Consider the following 21,709-nt stretch of genomic DNA (forward strand, 5'->3'; position numbering starts at 1 on the left):
AATTCGAACCTTTGTAACTACCAAGAAAGAGGTGTGTGGTGTGTGTTTCTCATGTTCATACACATCGCCCTGGAAACTTTGTGCAACGGCAGCAGGGTCTCCATATCGCCCCCCCCAGGGTCTCCACACCCCCCCCCCCCCCCCCCCCCCCCAAGGTCTCCATATCGGCCCCCCCCCCCCGCTGCTGTAAGGAAAGAAAATAATAAACAATAAAGTGAACATATTTTTCAGTTTTAACTGAACGTACTACTCAAGTCTACACGGTGCAAACTTAGTGTGGGTTTTTTCTTTTTTGAAAATCCTCTTTCTTTTCTTTAGGCAAAAAAATGTAAAAATTAAACGAGAGCAATATGACGAGAAAGAAAAAAAGGCAAAAAAGGGACGTTTGAACGCATCCCTCGATGTTCCACGAAATAATTTAGTGCTCCTTAAATAAAAATGTAAAACACTATTTTCATAACGGTGACTCTTAAAAAAAAGGAATAAAAAAAGAAAGAAAACTCACAGAGCAAATGGATAATGTTCTAAGAGACATCAATTATATTAGGAAAAAAAAAGAAAAAAAGAACTTGAATCTGAAGAAAAAATAAAGACACAGTATTGACAATAAAATTCTGTACACAACTCAAAACCAATATACAATACAGTACCTGCGGGTGTTAATGCGTACAGTACAATTCTTTTCTTTTTTTTTTGTTGGATTTCTTTTTTCATCTTTTCTTTTTTACATAGCTCTAGTTATGAGATCCAGCCTGATCTATATATGGACTTAACAACAGGTGGAAAAGCGGGCTCTATTATTATTTTTTTAGTTTAGCTTTCAGTTATTTCTTTAATGAGATAATTCAGCGAGGAGGAGAGAGTAGGTCTGGTATTAAAAAGAGATGCAAAAACATTATTATTATTGCCGGGATTTTTGATGGTCTTTCCAGTTTGCATACTGCGTTGTGTTACATGAATGAGTCTATGCTGACGATGCAGCGCTTAATGAGAGAGAGAGAGAGAGGGAGGGGGGGGGGTGTTGATTTTGACAGCAAATGTAGATTTTAGTTTTGTGTTTAGTCATAGTCTTTTGAATAAATTTCCATTTAGTTTTAGTCACCGGAAATGTTTGTTAGTCAAACTAAAGTGTATTTGGGCGGGCCTTGATGGTGTCATAAAGGCTGATTTTCCACTTAGTTGCACGGCGACAATAGCCAATCTACAAGCTTGTTGCAAACTTGTACATCTGCTATGTTCAGAGCGCAACGAATTATTTTAGTTCTACTGGATCTCTTCCACTAGTCCCTCCCTAACATTTTAGTCTAGTTTTTTAGCCTGGGTTCATTGGGATCATTGCGTTCCGTGAATCTGTTTTGTCAGCGAGTGACAACAGATTCACGGAACACAGCGATTCCGGCTGGAACCCAGCCTACTAGTTTGTATTTGTTGACAAAATTGTCAATATATTTAGACTTAGTTTTAGTCATCATGGCTTAGTTTTTATTTAGTTTCAGTCAGTGGTTGTCGACCAACATTTTTCATAATAGTTGACAAAATCAACACTAGGGGTGGTCGACGGGGCAATAGAGAGAGAGAGTGAGAGATTTATGCTCCGATGTACGACAGCGCCTGACCTAAGATAAGACCATCTACAAGCTCACATCGCGCCGCATCCGTGACGCGTTGTAAGCTCATACATCAGGGCTATATTCAGTCCGCGACACCACCACACGAAGACGCATAAACACTGAGGGCTAGTTAGAGAGAGAGAGAGAGAGAAGAGGGTTTGGACGGAAGATAAAGAGAAGATGGGGTCAAGTTGTTTTTGCTATCTCTCTCCGCCGTTTTTGAGGTTTTAAACCTAGCAGTAAAGTAACTATCCCTTCGGTCGGTCGGTCTACACTAACCCTGTCCCGGTACAGTACAGTACAGTACAGTACATTCATGGCCAGTATTGCACGCTATACCAGCCACAGTTCCAACCCTGAAGGCCTATTCCCTACTCCAGTTTCAGGTGATGAGGTGGACCACCGTTTCGGTTGTCACCTCCTCACCTGAAACTGGAGCAGGAACAGGCCTCGACTCTGCTCGGTGAAGGTCCTTCCGGCGCTGAATCTCCCTGCCTAAAACCCGGTCCATGGCCCAAACCCCGAGACCAGAGCTCGTCTCCCTGCCTAAAACCCGGTCCATGGCCCAAACCCCGAGACCAGAGCTCGTCCGTCCGTCCGTCCGTCCGTCCGTCACAGTTTGAGCTCATTGGCAATTTTGCAGGCAATGTTCTTAAAGGCGATGGACGTGCCCGATATCCTCTTGAAGCGCACGCCGTTGAGCGAGAGGCGCGGCAGCTTGCACACCTCCATCTCCCACTGCACCAGGTTGTCCTGGCGTGCGTCGCCGTGCACGCAGAACAGCAGGAAGCGCTCGCGCTGCTCGTAGTCGCAGCTGTTGGCGTCCAGCACCTTGCGGATCTCGCGCATCATCTCCGACGGCTCCATGGACGACGTGGTCTTCATGCTCCACGTGAAGCGCAGCGAGCGCGGCTTAGAGTCGCGCCCGCTGCCGTCATCCTTGGCGTCGCCCGACACACTCCTGGAATGGTTGGAGAGAGAGAGAGAGAGGGGGAAAAGATGGATAGAGACACAGAGAGAGGATAGGTGGAGAGAAAGAGGGGAAAGACAGATGTGGAGAGCAGTTGGTTACAGCAGGGGTTCTCAACGTTTTTGGCCGGGGACCCCGGAAATGCTTTGGCAATGTCTCGGCCCCGACCCCAATATAAAATGAACTGCTACAATAACCGTAATAATAGACAATACACCATAAATAAATACTGAAACCAGATATAATCATTAGGGAAGGTGTATGCATGCACTATGTGTATGTAAACTCTTCATTTCCATTTTCCAGCCAGTCAGTTGCAAAAGAAAAGAAAAAGATTAAAATAATTTGGGGACCCCCCAAAATAATTTGGCGACCCCCGGGTTGAGAACCCCTGGGTTACAGCAAGGGTTCCAAAACTTTTCGGGCTGCGATCCCCCAAAATAATAATAACTGGGGACCCTCGCCAACCTGACAAGCACCTGGGTACTATAGGCATTACATTTAGTTTGACCCGGGTTCCACAGGTAAACATTGTGAAAATAGCAGCTCTACAAGCTTCGCATTGCGAGGCGTAGGTACGTAATATTATTTGACAATTTGGCCAATAAAAAAAAAAGATCTTAAAAGTCGTTAAATTGTCCACAATGTGGAGATACCCTGCATAGTTACACTTATGTTGTATGTTGGTTTGTTTACTGTTGGGGGAGAAAACTGTTTCTGCTCATCCAGGTTGAAAAGTTCTCACCTTGGAGTGTCTGTCCTGGCACTGGCTTCTCCCTCACTAGGCACCCTGCAATAAAAGCAGGAATACAGTTACACACACAAAACCAAAATATGATCTCCACCGCCCCCAACGCCACCCCCCCTTCATCATCATGACCGGACACAACGAGGGGGGGGGCGGTTGGTCAAACAGGCATCATGCCAGGGAAGAATCCACACTCCTTTCTCCATGCTACCTTTCCTTAATCCCCCCCACTGGTCTGAAGAGGAACGGAAGGATGGGGTGTGTGTGTGTGTGTGTTATATATCAAATGTTACACAAGAGCTCCCCGATCCCTTCAGACGCACTGAGGGTGAGAGAGGAGGAGGAGGAAGAGGGGAGGAAGGAGAGGAAGGACAACAACCTGGCTTAGTGGCGAGAACATTGGTGAGAGCAGTTTGGTGGTGGAGGGGGTGCAGGTTCCTACTCTTAGCCCGTAGCACTTGCACTAGCCTCGACTACTTACATATGGCTGCAAAGGCTAAATTTGTTAATTGTTCATTTAGATATCATTTTATGTAGACATATGACTATGTACAGTGAGTTGTACTCACTCACGTATATTATTCACTGTACAGATATTCTACTGTTAGACAGATAGCTTCTGTATGATTCTTGATGACTCATTTCCATGTATTACCATGTGTTGTTCTTGCTTACTGTAAATCGCCTCTGGATTAAGAGCGTCTGCTAAATGCCTAAACTGTACTCTGGTATGGCTTGAGGGGGGAGGAGGAGGGGGGGGGGGTGTCGAGACAGCGGAACAGACTGCAGGGGGGGTAAAATGGGGCGAGTACGTAAGGGGGGTTAAGGGCCAAGACTTGGGGCCACATCACGGTGGGCACTGGTGAGAGTTCTGGGACATGGGACGGGACGGACGGGGTCAGTCAGTCAGTCAGTCAGGTGCAGCAAGCGTTGTGATGTCCTACCTCTGAGTAGACCTGAAAGACACAGCTCTATGCAGGGAGGGAGAGAAGCAGAGGCAGACAGCGGTCAGCGTCTAATCGCAGTGGTTCATCAGGACAGAGTGGTCAGCTTGGTCACTCTGTTCTACGACCCTCATTGTGGACTGGATAACTTTTAGTTTATTTCTCTGTCCACATTTGGAGTTACATCATGGCAAGGTTTATACCACACAAACCAATACTCTAGTCTACAAGAGTTCGATTCACCAGGTGACGATTCCATTCTACGACATCATCACACTTTTCTATATATTACTGCACAGGATTAGTCGCTAACGATGGAAGTTGGAGATCCATGCCCCAACCGGCTATCCGACGGACTCGACACCGGGCACTGCACTCCCTGTGGGGGTGCGGAACACGTGTGTCGAAGTTGAAGTCGGTGGGACGAACGGTTTTCGAGTTACGAGGATCAAAGATGTACACACGTACGGTAGATTATATTTATTATTTATTATGTCACGTTGCTGCATCAATGCAGAATCATGTACGGTCGAATTGCGATGCATTGCTGAATCGATTATTTTTTACACCAATAGTTAACGCCATCCGAAATCTTTCATGGGTTCACTTGATCACACAATCTTTTTTTTGTAATAAAAGAAAAAAAGAAAAAACACAAAAAGTTGGCCCGACAGCAACGATTTTCAGATGGGGGTCCGCGGCAAAATACATGATCGATTCGATTCGGGGGTCCAGGGTCATCCTCGACATGAAAATACTTGAGAGAACCCAAGTGTGTCTGTCCTACAACCGGAGGGCATGATGAGTGTGACACAAAGAAGCGACTATGTTATGAATAACAGAAAGTCTTTATCCACTGCTGCTGGGAAGAGTAGCATGAAGCGCTAACCCATTCAGGACGGGAACCCCTTTATGGTGTCGTTAAGCACTGCGTTATACTTTAGCTCCTTCTGCACACCTACAAAGGACAGGTGTGTCGGATAACTGGAACTGAGAAGTAGATGTTGATGGCTGATGAAGGTCTGACGACCGGAACGTTGCTCAATAACGTGTTAACTGTGAAGACAGTGTGTGGGATTCTTTTTTCTATACTTTAGCTATTGAAAAATAGAGCTTGTAGATCTGCTATTCATTTTATCGTGAAAATCTGGTGCAAATCATTGAATATATGTATTGGCTGGCTCACAGCGAACGTTTTTTAACTCGACCTTTGCTTCTGGGGGGGTGGGCGTATTTTCAGATGGGTGTCGGCGGCCAATTACATATATTTGTGGGGGACCTTGATATGAAAATGTTTGAGAACGACTGACATAGAAACATAAGGTTTTTCAGAAAACTGTCAGGATTTAGAAGACCTTTGTAGAACCGTCCTCGGGTCTAAATGTGTTTAATGTGAGTCAGTGGAAACAACAGAGCCAGTGCAGAATGTGCTCCAGACAGAGACAGAGACAGAGTGGGAGGGACAGTAATGTTGCCCTCACAATGACTTTACATTGCTCAGTTCAGTGTTTCTCAATTTTCATGTCAAGGACCACCAAATTGACACTTATTATAAGCCTGCGGACCCCCATTTGAAAAGATATGAGATGGACCCACATGAGAAAAGATGTTTATGGCCTCCAGCAGTGATTCTCAACCATTTTAATTTCAAGGACCCCCAGTTTGGCATGCATTAGGCTACGGACCGGACCCCCATTTAATGGCATTTCTATCTCTGGGATGTTAATTAAACAGAGAGTGTACACATGGAACCAAATGGACCCGTACACTCTCTGAGTTACAGAGCCAGTACCAAAGTCTCATTTAGCGGGAACTCCCTCAAGGACCCCTGGGAGTTCATGGACCCCACCCTACGTTTATAACTACTGGCTTAGTTCGATACAAGAAATGGCCCCATAAAAATGGCTGAATCCATCACCTGAACAGTCCCAGAACAATAAGTGACTCATCGTCATCCACAAAGCAGGTGATTGAATCATTTACAGTGTGCGTCTGTTGAGCAGCTCTCCTAATCTAAACAATAACAATACCGTTGGCTCTAACATCACTAGTTAATTCCTTAAACGCACACTTCCTTTTCCCCCCAATTCTGAAATATGGTGCTTGACTGACTGACCTACAATACCCAGAATTCACTGCAATAGCTTAGTTCTCAGCAGTTCTGGAGGCCGTTGCCCCCTGGTGGCCTTCTGGTGGCAGAGGCTGTAATGTAGTCCATGCCTGGGTCTACTGTAGGCCATGGCTATTATGTCACATTGACACTATTGTAGAGAACTCTAAACATTAGTGTGTGTGTGTGTGTGTGTGTGTGTGCGTGTGCGTGCAGAGTGCACGGGAAACACTCTAGAATAGACCAGGTGTGTATAGGGACAATGCGTCACATTGTGACGCATTGTGAGCTTATAGACCTGCTATTTACAAATGTCCAAAATGCATATAGGGCTGATGTGGTTAATGTAGGTTTTATAATAATAATAATAATAATAATCAAACTCTACAAAGTAACTAGTGACTAAAGTTTTCAAATAAATGTAGTGGAGTAAAAGTACAATATTCGCCTCTGAGATGTAGTGGAGTAGAAGTAAAAGTACTGTAGTATTATGATTGTTTTTTTTGTATTGCATTGGATTGATGCCAATCAATTTTCAATCAATGACAAAATCAAATCCATCCATCCATCCATCCAGGCGCTCCACCCACCTGCGTACGAACTTGGAGGTGATCTTGCTGATGATCCCGGTGGAGGTGCCCCTGCGCTGCTGGGCCAGAGCCCCCGTGTCGTGGGACAGCGTGGGCGAGGCCGGGGGGCCGTTGTACGTGGCACTGCGGCGGTCTCGGAGCTGCGCCCCGTGGAAGGTGCTCCGGCTGGTGGTCCCGCGGGGGAAGCGGTTCTTCTCCGGCGTGCTGATGCTGTGGGCCGACGGGGACGCCGACGGACCCCGCGGAGACGAGCTGAGACAACCACAGGGGGCAGTGGTTTTTTTTATATATTATATAATTTTTATCCCACGATTTTTGCAAGCCATTTTCTCACCCAGTGTCAATTATCTAATGTAATCCTGGGCACTACACTTCCTCTGCCAACCTGGGGGGGGGCAGAGGACTGACCTCATGCTTCCTTCTATACATGAGGAGTCCAAGCTGCGTCTTTTCACCTGACTGAGGGGAGTTTCACCGGCCGAACGTAGCAGGTGGAAGGAACACGTTATTCTGACCAGTTCCTTTCCCCTCCATCAGGCTGGCCACAGGGGGAGGCAGTTTAGAGACCAGGATTACTGCATGTTTTTTGTGAGGGTACCTCCAGGCCCAGTGGACAGCAACATTAACACTACCACTGCCCAGCGTCAGTTGGAACCCTAAATAGAGTATTAGGTACGGTCGCCCCTAAACCATCTCGCCCCTCGATTTTTCCGCTGACCTCACACCTTTACTTTGTTTTACTGAGAATAAGGTTAGAAATAAGTTTAGGGTTAGGCATAGTTTTACTGGGGTTAAGTTTAGCTATAGGGTTAAGTTTAGGCATAGTTTCACTGAGGTTAAGGTTAGGACTAAGGTTTAACCGTTTAAGCATAATCTACTTCGGTTACTTTAGGAATACCAGGCGGTGCAGTTCCGCCGACTGTACGCCTGAGGCGAGTTGGTAAAGTGGCGAGTCGTTTGGTATTCGTAGATAGACCTTGCCCGGCAATTTGTTGCTTCAGAGCCCTTTTCAAGGTAACATATACCAGGTGTGGGAAACTTTGACGATGGGGAGGGCCACTATATTTCCACACTCACTCCAGAGGGCCAAATTGCATATTACTCTCGTAGCAAAAATAGCCCATCTACAAGCTAGCTCACAGCTACTTTTTCTATATTTTAATTGAAATCCTGATTTATTATTTTTTTTGCTATTGGAATCCTGAAAAGTAACCTTTTGATTTAATTTCAAATGCATTTTGTTATACTGTAGTTATGTTAACTTTATGAACTAAATACATATTATACATTGGACATATAAAAAAAAGACATTAACATTTTAACCCTTGGACTACCAATCCCAATTTTTTTGTTTGGGTAACAAATTGGCATATTTTTAATTCATCATTTAAACATTAATAGAAAGATCTGGTGGTTTGAACATTTTTCTTTTTTTCATTGCTAGTGGATTTTCAACCAGTGGTCCGGGGACCACCAGTGGTCCTTGAGGGGGTTCCAGGTGGTCCCCAGCTAAATGATGGAGGTAACCAAATGGGACCCTTATAGATCTATAATTCTTGAGAGCGTAAAATGAAACCATTCTGTTTTCCATTTCGAAAACAGAACACATTTATTTTTTGGCTGTGAGAGGCTAAATCTCATCTCATGGTGGTCCGTGGCTTAAATGCCACTAAATAACGGACCTTGATTTGAAAAGGGTTAATGACTTGCATTTTTATAGTGATTTTCCAAGTGCTCAAAGCGCTTTACAATGGTTCATTCATTCATACATTAGGAGGTGAAGCGGCGAACAGTCGACACCACCCACATTCACACACCAATGGTGGCAAGCTCACACCGACCGACTCATTGGAGGCAATGTAGGGTTCAGTGTGTTGCCCAAGGACACTTCGACATGTGGACAGGAGGAGCCGTGATTCGAACCGCCGACCCAGGGATCATTGGACGACCTGCTCTACCTCCAGAGCCACAGCCGGCCGCCCCACTGGTTGAAAACCTCTACCGCTAGGTGGTGGGTGGGTGGTAAACCTCTACCGCTAGGTGGTGGGTGGTAAACCTCTACCGCTAGGTGGTGGGTGGTAAACCTCTACCGCTAGGTGGTGGGTGGTAAACCTCTACCGCTAGGTGGTGGGTGGTAAACCTCTACCGCTAGGTGGTGGGTGGTAAACCTCTACCGCTAGGTGGTGGGTGGGTGGTAAACCTGTACCGCTAGGTGGTGGGTGGTGTTAAAACCTCTACCGCTAGGTGGTGGGTGGGTGGTAAACCTGTACCACTAGGTGGTGGGTGGTGTTAAAACCTCTACCGCTAGGTGGTGGGTGGGTGGTAAACCTCTACCACTAGGTGGTGGGAGGTAAACCTCTACCACTAGGTGGTGGGTGGGTGGTAAACCTGTACCACTAGGTGGTGGGTGGTGTTAAAACCTCTACCGCTAGGTGGTGGGTGGGTGGTAAACCTCTACCACTAGGTGGTGGGTGGTAAACCTCTACCGCTAGGTGGTGGGTGGGTGGTAAACCTCTACCACTAGGTGGTGGGTGGTAAACCTCTACCACTAGGTGGTGGGTGGTAAACCTCTACCACTAGGTGGTGGGTGGTAAACCTCTACCACTAGGTGGTGGGTGGGTGGTAAACCTCTACCGCTAGGTGGTGGGTGGTAAACCTCTACCACTAGGTGGTGGGTGGGTGGTAAACCTCTACCACTAGGTGGTGGGTGGTAAACCTCTACCGCTAGGTGGTGGGTGGGTGGTAAACCTCTACCGCTAGGTGGTGGGTGGTAAACCTCTACCGCTAGGTGGTGGGTGGTAAACCTCTACCGCTAGGTGGTGGGTGGTAAACCTCTACCGCTAGGTGGTGGGTGGGTGGTAAACCTCTACCACTAGGTGGTGGGTGGTAAACCTCTACCGCTAGGTGGTGGGTGGTAAACCTCTACCGCTAGGTGGTGGGTGGTAAACCTCTACCGCTAGGTGGTGGGTGGGTGGTAAACCTCTACCACTAGGTGGTGGGTGGGTGGTAAACCTCTACCGCTAGGTGGTGGGTGGGTGGTAAACCTCTACCACTAGGTGGTGGGTGGTAAACCTCTACCACTAGGTGGTGGGTGGTAAACCTCTACCGCTAGGTGGTGGGTGGTAAACCTCTACCACTAGGTGGTGGGTGGTAAACCTCTACCGCTAGGTGGTGGGTGGTAAACCTCTACCACTAGGTGGTGGGTGGTAAACCTCTACCGCTAGGTGGTGGGTGGGTGGTAAACCTCTACCGCTAGGTGGTGGGTGGGTGGTAAACCTCTACCACTAGGTGGTGGGTGGGTGGTAAACCTCTACCGCTAGGTGGTGGGTGGGTGGTGTTACCTGGCCTTGAGTTCCGTGTTGTCCTCTATGGGGGGCAGGGTGCTCTTGGAGGGATGCCCCGATGCTGACATGGACTTGGTGTGGCGAGGGCGGGCAGCCGTCAGCGTAGTGGCTGGAGTACTACCAGACACCTCCGTTAAACTAGGCAGGCAGGCAGGCAGGCACACACACACACACACACACACACACACACACACACACACACACACACACACACACACACACACACACACACACACACACACACACACACACACACACACACACACACACACACACACACACACACACACACACACACACACACACACACACACACACAGGGAAGGACAAAGCAGGTGAACTATGAATAGATAGCCCTCACACAAATCCCAATCAATATAGTACAATCAGAATATAGACTAGCTATTTAACACATATTTTAACCAAAGACAAATCACCCACCCCACCTTTAACTACCTACCCATCTATGAGATTAAAGTGCACCGGTACATGTGTGAAGGACATGTGCATGTACAGTACCTGCTGTCCTTGCCGTTGGGAATAGCAGAGTAGCGTTCGGTGGAGGTTCGCTCACACACATACGTGTTCCGACGAGTCATGGATCCATTCGTCTGCTTGAGAGATGGAGATGGAGAGAGCACACATTAAGTACAGTACTCAGAGATGGAGATGGAGAGAGCACACATTAAGTACAGTACTCAGAGATGGAGATGGAGAGAGCACACATTAAGTACAGTACTCAGAGAGCACACATTAAGTACAGTACTCAAGTACACAAGTTGTGTGACTCACACAACCTGTGACTCACAGAAAGCCACCAGATGTCCTTCCTCCCGAGAGTGTTCAAGCTTTACCAGAAGTAATAGAAACTTTTTTAGCGTTGTTTGATTATTTGTTTTTTTTCGTTGTTTTTTTAATAGAGCACGTCCTCTTGTCCCTCAAAGTGTAAGAAACATATTTCTATATAATTCATATTGTTATGCAATGATGTTTTTCAAATAAACTTGAAACTTTACACCACTGATTATTTCATGCTTTTTGATATCGTTGCAGAAAAACGGGCAGAAACATAAACAACATGTTTATTCGTAAATTAAAGCCGATCACTAAAGCTCCGACGTCAAACAAAAGCAGCAAAAGTAGCAGATCTGCTACTTTGGCCGTTTTGTTATTTATTTAAATCCCCGTTTACGACATGTGAGGTTTCATGAAAAAAGGGGCTTGTGTCCTCATGAATACGAGGCAGCAGCAACATGTCCGGCTGTACAGTACGTCCATGATGAGAAACAGACATGATCTCTTCAATCACATGTCACTTCAGAGGAAAAGGACGACACAGATCGCCTCGTTTCCTCTCTCCTCCTCGCAGGCATGGTTTCCGCTGCCTGCCTGCCTCACAGATCTCTGGCTCCGATATCCTCTCAGTCCTTTGTCCTCGCTTGAACCGTTAAAAGTCAGACCGGGCCAGCCATTTTGACGGTCATGCCATGTCTCTTATGAGCTAGGAGGAGTGGATTAGGAGGCTTGTATACCTCCAGGGAGCAGAATGGCATGATGTTAATGACTCTGCCCCTACACAGCTGGCAATAAGACTATGTTCACACGGCGGCCATCTTCCCATTAAGTTAATGAAATGCCAGCCTGCTTTTTAAGCACGGGGGACATATATATCACCCCTCAACTGTGTCTGCCAGCCTTGCAATCAGCAGCCAAACCCAGTAGTCACTTTGAGTGGCCTACCTACAGTAGTACCTACCAAATTGAATTCTACTACTACGACTACCACTAAAACAAAAAATCAAAACGTGCAAACGAGTGCACCTCCTCCTCCTCCTCACCCCCACAGTGCTGGCGGTCTTCTTCCTCTCCTGCACACTCCCTAGTGGCGAGGCGGGGACGTCTCCCTTGGAGGTGTTGAGCTCCAGCCTGCGCGCTCCCTCCCACTCCTCGCGGTGGTCGCTCTCCACGCTCAGGGCCTGGCCGCGCTTGGAGTAGGACGCTGTCGTGGGCGCCGCCGGCACGGCCGGACCCACTGGCATGGGGAACGAATACAAGACGTTATAGGGCGTTACAAAAGTTAATAACACGCTGTAACCGTTCATGTCAACAATAACACTACAGGGTTCCCAGTAGAGAGAGAGAGAGAAAGAGATTAGAACACAAACTGCAGAGGAATTAAAGGTGCTAAGGTGTAAGGGATATTCTCTTTTGTTAAAACAATGTATTTTGTTAAAACGTTACTTGTGTTTGTCCTGTCTCTCAAGTGTTTGTTCAGTAACAGGGGTCTCCCTGTCTCTCTACTGTTGGCGGCGGTGGGCTCAGGGGTAGAGTGGCCTGGATGGGAACCACAAGGTCATTGAGCAAGACACTGAATCCCTAATTGCTTGCGATGTGCAGGTTGGTGCCTTGCATGGTTTCCTCTGTCATCAGTGTATGAATGTGTGTGTGTGAATGGGTTGAATGTAATGCACAATCTCTGTAAAGCGCCTTGGATAAAGGCGCCATATAATAAAAACGCACCATTTGCCATTTTGTTCAGTAACAGGGGTCTCTCTGTCTCTCCAGCTCTTTATTACACAGAAACCCGCCAGTTTCAACCGAGAGAACCCCTGTTTATTTAAAAAGCTCTGGGGAGACATGGAGAGATCCCCGTTACGGAACAACCACTATATAGCAATGATTACTATCAGACGATAGAGCTGTTTCACACTCATTGTAACCTAAAAAGATGTATCCCTTACACTACAGCACCATTAACAGTGTCCCTGGTAAGCCTGATAAAACAAATGCATCATGCCAAGCCAAGAATTGTGGACAAACTCCTATCCAACGACAACAAAATATTCTCAGCCTTGGGTCTGAAGAGGCTATATGTCGGTGGTCCGTGGCCCAAATGCCAAATAAATAAAGGGCCTTGATCTGAAAAAAAGGCATAGGACAAGGCAGTTTGTCAAACACTCCCAAAGGGTAAAACCACAGGCAGGACAAGGCAGTTTGTCAAACACTCCCAAAGGGTAAAACCACAGGCAGGACAAGGCAGTTTGTCAAACACTCCCAGAGGGTAGACAAGGCAAGCATGTGCAGCAAGGCTTCAGCATTATTATTCCCCCCATCATGCTTGAGGTGCTGTTCTTTAAGAAGCTGCAAGGGAGGCAGCAAGCCAGCAGATGGCGCCAAACACAGTGAGCTCACATGAAATAGGAGGAAGTTGCGAAAGGAGGACTAGTAAAGTGCAGAGAATGGACCACTGCTTTTCTTTAAAAAAAAAACATTTTTTTTAAATTCTAATAAAAAGAAAAGATTTGTGGAGAAAAAAAGAAAATGTCCCCTTTTTCCCATGGTTAATCAGACTAATACATTTAAAAGAAAAAAAAACAATACAATAAATCATAAAAACAACATCTCTTGTTCACATTCTCCACTACTTGATAAGTAATCAATAGACTAATCGCATGAAAATAATGCCCTAATGTGTGTAATGTGCAATGCCCAAATGTATGTAATGTGCTGTGCATAACAATTACGATTTGGGTACAACAATGCTTTTGTCACAAGCCGAAATAAGTGTTCTTATCTTATCTGGGGTTTTATCACATTCCCCTTTTTCCTCTGTGCAGTGTTAATTGACAGAATTAAAATTTTTTGTTTAGTCATAGTCTTTTGAATAAGATTTCAAAAATGTATTTTAGCGGGCCTTGATGTCGTCGTAATGACCGTTTTTACACTTGGTTGCATGCTGATGATAGCCGATCTACAAGCTCACAACACACATGCGTTGTTGTGACTGAGCTTGAAGATCGGCAATTTTCAGAGTGCCAGACCCAGCTCTACCAAACATAAAATCAAAAGACTTGTCTTTTAGTCCTACTGGATCTCCACTAGTCCCTCCTTAACATTTTAGTCTATTTTTTTTTATTTGTTGACAACATTTTCAATATACTTAGTCTTAGTTTTAGACCTCATAGCATAGCTTTGATTCAGTTTTCATTTAGTTTCCGTCAGCGGAAAAAAAAGGTAGTCGAGGAACGAAAATTAACACTGCCTCTGTGACCAACCCCCCCCCCCCCCCCCATATTAGGTTGACTTTGAGGGCAACTCCCCCCTAATGCTGCAAGCACCCAACAGTCAGGGGATATCATCCGAAGAATGTCCAATCTGGGAATACATTTCTTAGCAATACATTTCTTCACTAATGTGTTTGTAAAGGTGTCTGATAACACATTTCACATTGGTTGAAATTCAGTTTTTCGTCCAAAACTAATGTTTGGAATGGATTCAGAATCATGAAAACCCCCTAGTTTGACAAGTCACATATTAGTTAGTCTCGCGTTACCGGGCTGTTGCCTCTCGCAATTTCCAAATGCTTTCATCATACAGTCTGGAACAACGGAAGAGCTGACTCATGAGTAAAATATGAAGCGGAAGTGGAGCATCCTCCCCACTTCTGTTTAGTCTTTACAGTCGCGCAAATTTATCCAAATAGAAATAGAAATCATCTAAGCATATATAGATTGTTGCCTAGCAAAATAGGAAATAAAAAAAATAAGGATAAAATAACGGAAATGGCAGCTTCCTTACTCGGATTTCGGGAGGTGTAGTTCCAGACTCTATATATAGCATACGGAGATTGTGTAATAGTTGTCTGGCTACGCGAGTACATATTACTTAAAGCGGAATGTTTATTTTTGCCTTATATATCGGTTAATGGAACCCCAACCTTCATCAGCCGTCAGAGATTCTCCTAGGGAAGCTGAATTTCAACCAATGATACCAGTGATACTAGACACCTTTACAAAACACAATGGTGAGGAAATGTCTCGGTAAAGGAATTTATTCCCAGATATTATTATTGTTATTAATATCCCCTGACCCAACAGCACTCTCAGAAGCTCGCACTGGGAAAGGACGGGGTTTACTTTACTTGGCTTCTCTATGACAACAACACCACCACCATCCTCATCCCCACCATGATCACTGTAGCGCCGCTGCTTCTGGCTGGCGGACGCGCTGCGCGTCACCTTGGGGTGCGCCGGCGACACAGAGCTGTTGTTGATGTCACTGTTGGGCCGCTGGCGCTGCCCGAGGCCGCTGGAGGGGAGGGGCTCGCTGCCCTCAAACTGCAACCACACACACACACACACACTCTTTAGTATAAAAGTACCAATGCTGCAATGTAACATGTGTAAAAAAACATTTGAAAATAGCAGATCACCATCATCATGTATCAGGACACCGACATGTATGTTGGTTGGTATGGTTAATGTATGATTTGTAATATTAATCAAAATCTACAAAGTAACTAAAGTTTTCAAATAATGTGTCTCTGAGATGTAGTGGAGTAAGAGTAAAAGTATTGCATATGGCACATGCTCCACAGCTCCAGTAAGGTAAAAGTACCGGTTCCTCAAAATGGTACTAAATGCAGTACTTAAAATGTGAATGTCTTACAGCACTGCTCGCTCACACGCATGCACGCGCGGCCGCGCGCGAATGTGATGACAAGGCAGGCGGTGATGTAATGTAATGCATTAAGGGTAATACATTACACGTTTCCCGTTTATAAGTGTTGCTGGGAGATGGATGCTGACCTCTGGAGCTTTCCTTCCCAGTAGCAGATACGTAGCCATGACCTCATCATACTTCTGACCCAGCAGGGACTCCGTGATCTCAACCTTCGGGAAGCCCATGGTCACCATGAGTTCTGTCCACACAACACATAGAAAATGCCATCGGATCAGCGCCAACAAAGAGAGCCCGAGACCCATGTAATGGTCTGGCCATTATCTATCTGACATTGTTGACCACATCAGTATCTTCAAGCATGCGGCCGATATGTTTTTACGATATGCTGGTACACCATATCTCCTGCTACCTTCAGGAAGGAGATATGGTGTATCAGAATACAATAAGGTCAGACTAAAGAGGTCCTTTGTCCACCAGTCGGCTTTGAGGCTTAATCAGGAGTAGTAGTACAGCTACGGGGTAATCTAAGCGGTGGACATTGCTCGTCTTCATGTCTTTATGTATGTAAATCGTCTTGTTCTTTGTGTTATGTCAAATGTTTGTATTATGTATTCTGCATACTTGGCTGCTGGGTCGCAAGACAAATTTCAGTGTGAACTGACAATAAAGTACTATATCATATCATATCTTTTTACATTGTTTTGTGTGCAAATGTAAAGTTATGATCATCATTGAAAGCTGTCTCACCTATTCTGGAGGTATCACTGAAACCCGTCTCACCTATTCTGGAGGTATCATTGAAGTCTGTCTCAGGCTCGATGTAGGGTTTAATTTCATCCTCATCGTGGCCCACGTTCATCCAGTGGTCTTTCATGATTTGCTGACGGGGGAAGAAAAAATACAAATTAAACACTCAAACTAGGAACATAGATTCAAGGAATAATACTTAAGGGATATATTGGTGGGCATAAGTATCACCAATAGTAGCAAACTGATGCGATAACAGCAGCATAGTGAAAATAGCCAATCTGCAAGCTCACAGTGATCCATGCCTCCACACACACGCGTAGCTTTCCATTCTTTGCCGATTGTGAGGTCAAACAATGGCATGATCAATTCTTATTCTCATAAAGTGAATGGCAAATCGAGTGGCAAAGTGAGTGACAAAGTGAGTTTACTGTCGTTTAACGTTGTTTAATGCAATAAAAAACAACAATCAAATACAACGTGTGAATGTATGGGCTATCATGGCCAGAAAGTAGTTTTTTGTCACTCAGTCAGTAGGCATTCCAGCTTAACTTCCGGGTTTGATGATAAGTGTCAATCATATTCAGAAGGGTTGGCCGGGGTCCAACAACCCTGTGGCTCCCATGTAGAACTCTGACGTCATGTGGCCATACCATGACATCATTCATCTATGACATGTCTATGATGTGTGACCACCATCGACTTCGGACATAGGAATCCCCACGTCCATTTGACAACTGAACCAATTTATGTGCGATTTGTAACACTCAAACCATTCATGTCTGAACGATTTAACTGTGCTCAGTTGCGTGGTATTTCCCTATCCCGAACATCGTTTAGAGAGGCTAATTGAATCACGAGGACTTCAGGATCCATACTTATGCGGGCTACAATGTGGATTTGGGACTTCACATGGACAGCCTGTGACGTCAGTCAGAGAGTATATATATAAACAATAGTTCGGTACAAGTATTTAATGATCTAAGATGACGGAGGAGCTGCAGGAATCGTCTCAGGTGAATTTGGAGGGGCTGAGCGTCTTTGACTCTGACGAGGCCATTAACGCCCAAGAGGAGGGGATCAAGGAGGACATCGCCACCAACAAACCCCTGGTGTCGGACAGACTGGAGCTGTCCGTGCTGCAGGGAGAGTACGCCCAGGACGACACCGTCTACCAGCTCAAGATCCAAGACCTGCACCGGAAATACTCCCACATCCGGAAGACGCGACCCGACGGGAACTGCTTCTACAGGGCCTTCGGCTTCGCACACCTCGAAGCCCTGCTCGACGCCGCCGCCGGCGAGGACCTCCCGAGGCTGAAGGCGGTGGCGGCCAAAAGCAAACAGGACCTGGTGGACATGGGCTACCTGGAGTACACCATCGAGGACTTCCACAAGTTCTACATGGACGCCATCGAGCTGTGCGAGAAGCAGCAGCAGCAGCAGCCGGGGGGAGCCTTGCGGGAGCTCCTGGCCTCCTTCAACCACAAGGACGCGTCCAACTACGTGGTGGTGTACCTGCGCATGGTCACGTCGGGCTACATCAAGCGCGAGAGCGGCTTCTTCCAGCACTTCATCGAGGGCGGGCGCTCTGTGGAGCAGTTCTGCTCGACGGAGGTGGAGCCCATGCACCGCGAGAGCGACCACATCCACATCATCGCGCTGGCCACGGCGCTGGGCGTGCCCGTCCTGGTGGAGTACATGGACCGCGGCGAGGGCGGCGCGGTCAACCACCACGTCTTCCCCGAGGGGAGCCAGCCGCGCGTCTTCCTGCTCTACAGACCGGGACATTATGACATCTTGTACAAGTAACACCGTCTCCCTCAGTCCACAGCATTGACTCTCAAAACGTTCTCATGTCAAGGACCCCTAAATCGACATTCATTAGCCCGCGGACCCCCATTTGAAAAAGATATGACAGGGACCCCCATAAGAGAAGATTTTTACTTCAAAATAATGAACTAGCCCCACAGGGCAGGGGCCTTTCTCCTGTTTCTGCAGTGAAGTAGCCTTTGGCCCCACAGGGCAGGGGCCTTTCTCCTGTTTCTGCAGTGAAGTAGCCTTTGGCCCCACAGGGTAGGGGCCTTTCTCCTGTTTCTGCAGTGAAGTAGCCTTTGGCCCCACAGGGCAGGGGCCTTTCTCCTGTTTCTGCAGTGAAGTAGCCTTTGGCCCCACAGGGTAGGGGCCTTTCTCCTGTTTCTGCAGTGAAGTAGCCTTTGGCCCCACAGGGCAGGGGCCTTTCTCCTGTTTCGAAGGCCCTGTTTCTCCTGTTTCGAAGGCCCTGTTTCTCCTGTTTCGAAGGCCCCGGGCAGGGGCCTTCGACTGTTTCTGCAGTGTGAGGCAGCTTGATGTACAAGTACATACCCACAGCCATCATACATACATTTGAGCCCGTAACAAGTTGTCTGAACATTTCGTGTGCAGTTCAGTTTCAGAAAGTCATACGCCTATGCATATGCCTGTGCTCTGCGGCTACGGTCGATACCCCTCCGTTTAAAATCCAGCTCCGTGGTTTCTTTATCCGTGATGAGCACGGAAAGGGAACAACACCACAGAACAACAACAACACACAACCGGCCCAGCACGGCAAACACAGGATCAATGGGCCAAGACAACGTGTGTCTCATTTGGATCGCACTGCGCCACAGATGAGCTAGACGCGAGGAGTCAAGGACCCGTCAAGCTTCTAGTGATGTACAACTGCCACTGGACATGACGCTAGTATGTCGCAGGGACTTTCCCCCAATACAACCCTTGGTGCCGAGTGCCGAGCGCCGAGCAGGGAGGCACTGGGTCCCATTTTTATATTCTTTGGTTATCGTATGACCCGTCTGGGGATTAGACCCCAACCTCCCAGTCTCAGGGTGGATGGACACTCTAACCACAAGGACACTGAGCTGGCAATCATCACACAATGGTTCATAAATAAGAAAAGGAAAAAAGTGACTCCATATATATCTTTAGCGTTGTACCTTTTGTGTGTGTGGTTGTGAATGTTATTGTCTTTTTGTTTAATGTGTGTTTTGTCCAAGAGATTTACATTTAAAATAAAAAATGAAAAGTATGAAACATAAAAGTAGCGTATAAAGAATAAAACGTAGTGGGAGTGGTACTACAGTACGTTGGCCTGCTGGCAGTGTGTGCGAGAACATTTTACGCTGATTGGTCCAGAGATTGAGTTTAATTCAGGACACACACACACACACACACTCTTCCATTCTTTGCCGAATGTGAGGTCCGCAAGGATCAAACAATGGCATGATCAATTCTTATGATGCATAAAGTGAATGGCAAATCAAGTGGCAACGTGAGTGACAAAGTGAGTTTAATGTCGTTTAACGTTGTTTAATGCAATCAAAAACAACAATCAAATACAACGTTTGAATGTATGGGCTGTCATGGCCAGAAAGTAGTTTGCCACTCAGAGTCAGTAGGCATTCCCGCTTAACTTGTCAGCCTGTCTGTACACAGTATACACATGGAACCAACAAGCACATCATATTCAGAAAGGTTGGCTCCCATGTAGAACTCTGACATCATGTGGCCATACTATGACATCATTCATCTATGACATGTCTATGATGTGTGACTCCATATTTGAGCGAGGTTTCAACCCAATGCCGGTTGGACGCGAAGAGTCAAGGACCACACACACACACACACACACACACACACACACACTAAGGCTGTACCCTAGCCCTTATTTTAGGACTCGAACTTCGGCAGGAATTTTCGAGTGAACATTCGGACCATTTGTTTCTATTTAATTAAAAAAATAACCGTCTCGATCAGAGCGCACAGCGCATCTCCCCCGCTCTGTGTCACTCTCTCGGTTCTGCACTGCTGTACTGGAGAAGTATATAGCACTTTCGGTTCTGTCGAGGGCAGCTCAACACAGCGCAGCGAGAGAGAGAGGGAGAACTAACCTTTTTCTCAAATTGTGCTATCATGGGAGAGGCCCCGAGAGTTCTCCCTGAAAAATGTCTAATATTGCAGCCCGTTCCATCGCTGTTGCTGCCGTCGGTTTGGGGCCGGGGGCCGCCCAGGGGGGCCTCCGACGGCCGCGCGTCGCTTCCTCCTCCCAACCGGCGTCACTTTTTCATCCTCCCGTTAAGCGACGCCCGGCCGTCCTGTCGTGGGGCCCCCTGTTTTCCCCCTCTGAGCAGCGCAGTGTCGTGCAGGCGTGCGCTGCAGAATTAGAGCAGATCTACAAGCTCACAACGCTGAGCTTGTAGATTGGCCGCGCCGTCGCGCAACGCAGTCGAATTATACACAGTACACACAATGGATGGAAAGTTGGAAACCAAACATAAACAAGCTGGACACATGTATGTAGTTGAGTGCACTGCACAGCCGCTTTCCCTCACAAACCAAACGACTCGTGTGTGTGTGTGTGTGTGTTTGTTTGTTGCTGATTGGCTGCAGGGAGTGCAGGCCATCACCAAATTAATGTGCACAGGGGATTTTGGAGAGGGACAGCACAACAAGGAGATAGACATAACTTCTGACAGGAATGCACTAGAAACTTACTTTTTTTGACATGCTCATAGTCATATCACATTCTCGGCGAGATATATTTTCGAGTTAATCAAAAATAAAAATAAAAAATATTTCTTTTTATTAAAAAAAAAAAAAAAAAAAAAAAAAACGAATGGTTCAAACCCATTAATTAAGATTCGAGTGCCAACCCTAACGAGCTAACATTCGAACCTTGAATGTTTGGGGACAGCCTTAACACACACACACACACACACACACACACAACAAACAACAGGCCGTGCATGTCTGGGATTACCTCTAAACTGCCTCGTTTGACCGGGTTGAGGACCAGCAGCTTCTTGAGCAGGTTTTCACAGTCTGTGGACATGTAGAAAGGAATGCGATACTTCCCTCGGAGGACCCTCTCTCTCAGCTCCTACACGGCACAGAAGATTAGACAGCATTACAAGAAGTGAAGCCGCTGGAGAAATAGCAGAACATGTTAAAACCTGATTTCTGAACGTTGCAAATCTTTTTCTTTTGAGGGGCCCCTCCTATGCACAGCTTTGTATGTGTGTGTGTGTGTGTGTGTGTGTGCGCGTGTGTGTGTGTAGCACGGAATGTGAAGATTTGATTGGCTGAGCACGGAATGTGATGTGTATGATGATAAGAGGCCCCTCACTTCACATGAGTGTGATTTGTATC

The 21,709-nt window shown here is 46.5% G+C and overlaps 2 protein-coding genes across 9 annotated transcripts in view; one reads left to right on the forward strand and one right to left on the reverse strand.

The window, feature by feature from the left end:
• Positions 1–185: 185 nt before the first annotated feature.
• The window catches only part of mark1 (MAP/microtubule affinity-regulating kinase 1), an 87,458-nt gene continuing 65,934 nt past the window's right edge, over positions 186–21,709 (reverse strand). For 2 of the 8 annotated variants that reach the window (XM_083775608.1, XM_083775604.1), the window contains 10 exons: positions 21,321–21,440; positions 16,560–16,659; positions 15,905–16,017; positions 15,238–15,433; positions 12,155–12,348; positions 10,836–10,927; positions 10,314–10,454; positions 6,973–7,224; positions 3,326–3,370; positions 186–2,571 (listed from right to left, as the gene is read on the reverse strand). In XM_083775608.1, coding sequence (XP_083631734.1) covers positions 2,223–2,571; positions 3,326–3,370; positions 6,973–7,224; positions 10,314–10,454; positions 10,836–10,927; positions 12,155–12,348; positions 15,238–15,433; positions 15,905–16,017; positions 16,560–16,659; positions 21,321–21,440 — 1,602 coding nt within the window. In that variant the 3' untranslated portion in view covers positions 186–2,222. Of the gene's footprint in view, positions 2,572–3,325; positions 3,371–6,972; positions 7,225–10,313; positions 10,455–10,835; positions 10,931–12,154; positions 12,349–15,237; positions 15,434–15,904; positions 16,018–16,559; positions 16,660–21,320; positions 21,441–21,709 lie in introns of all 8 variants that reach the window. The other 6 variants (XM_083775607.1, XM_083775603.1, XR_014569893.1 and 3 more) reach the window with 5 other exon arrangements.
• LOC310865188 (ubiquitin thioesterase OTUB1-like) lies at positions 17,513–18,337 on the forward strand (the record flags this gene model as incomplete). Its single annotated transcript, XM_083774212.1, has 1 exon — positions 17,513–18,337. One exon carries the CDS (start codon positions 17,513–17,515, stop codon positions 18,335–18,337), a length of 825 nt encoding a protein of 274 aa, XP_083630338.1.

Source organism: Protomyctophum parallelum (genome assembly GCF_964188405.1).
Source record: "Protomyctophum parallelum genome assembly, chromosome: 10".
Classification (NCBI taxonomy): domain Eukaryota; kingdom Metazoa; phylum Chordata; class Actinopteri; order Myctophiformes; family Myctophidae; genus Protomyctophum; species Protomyctophum parallelum.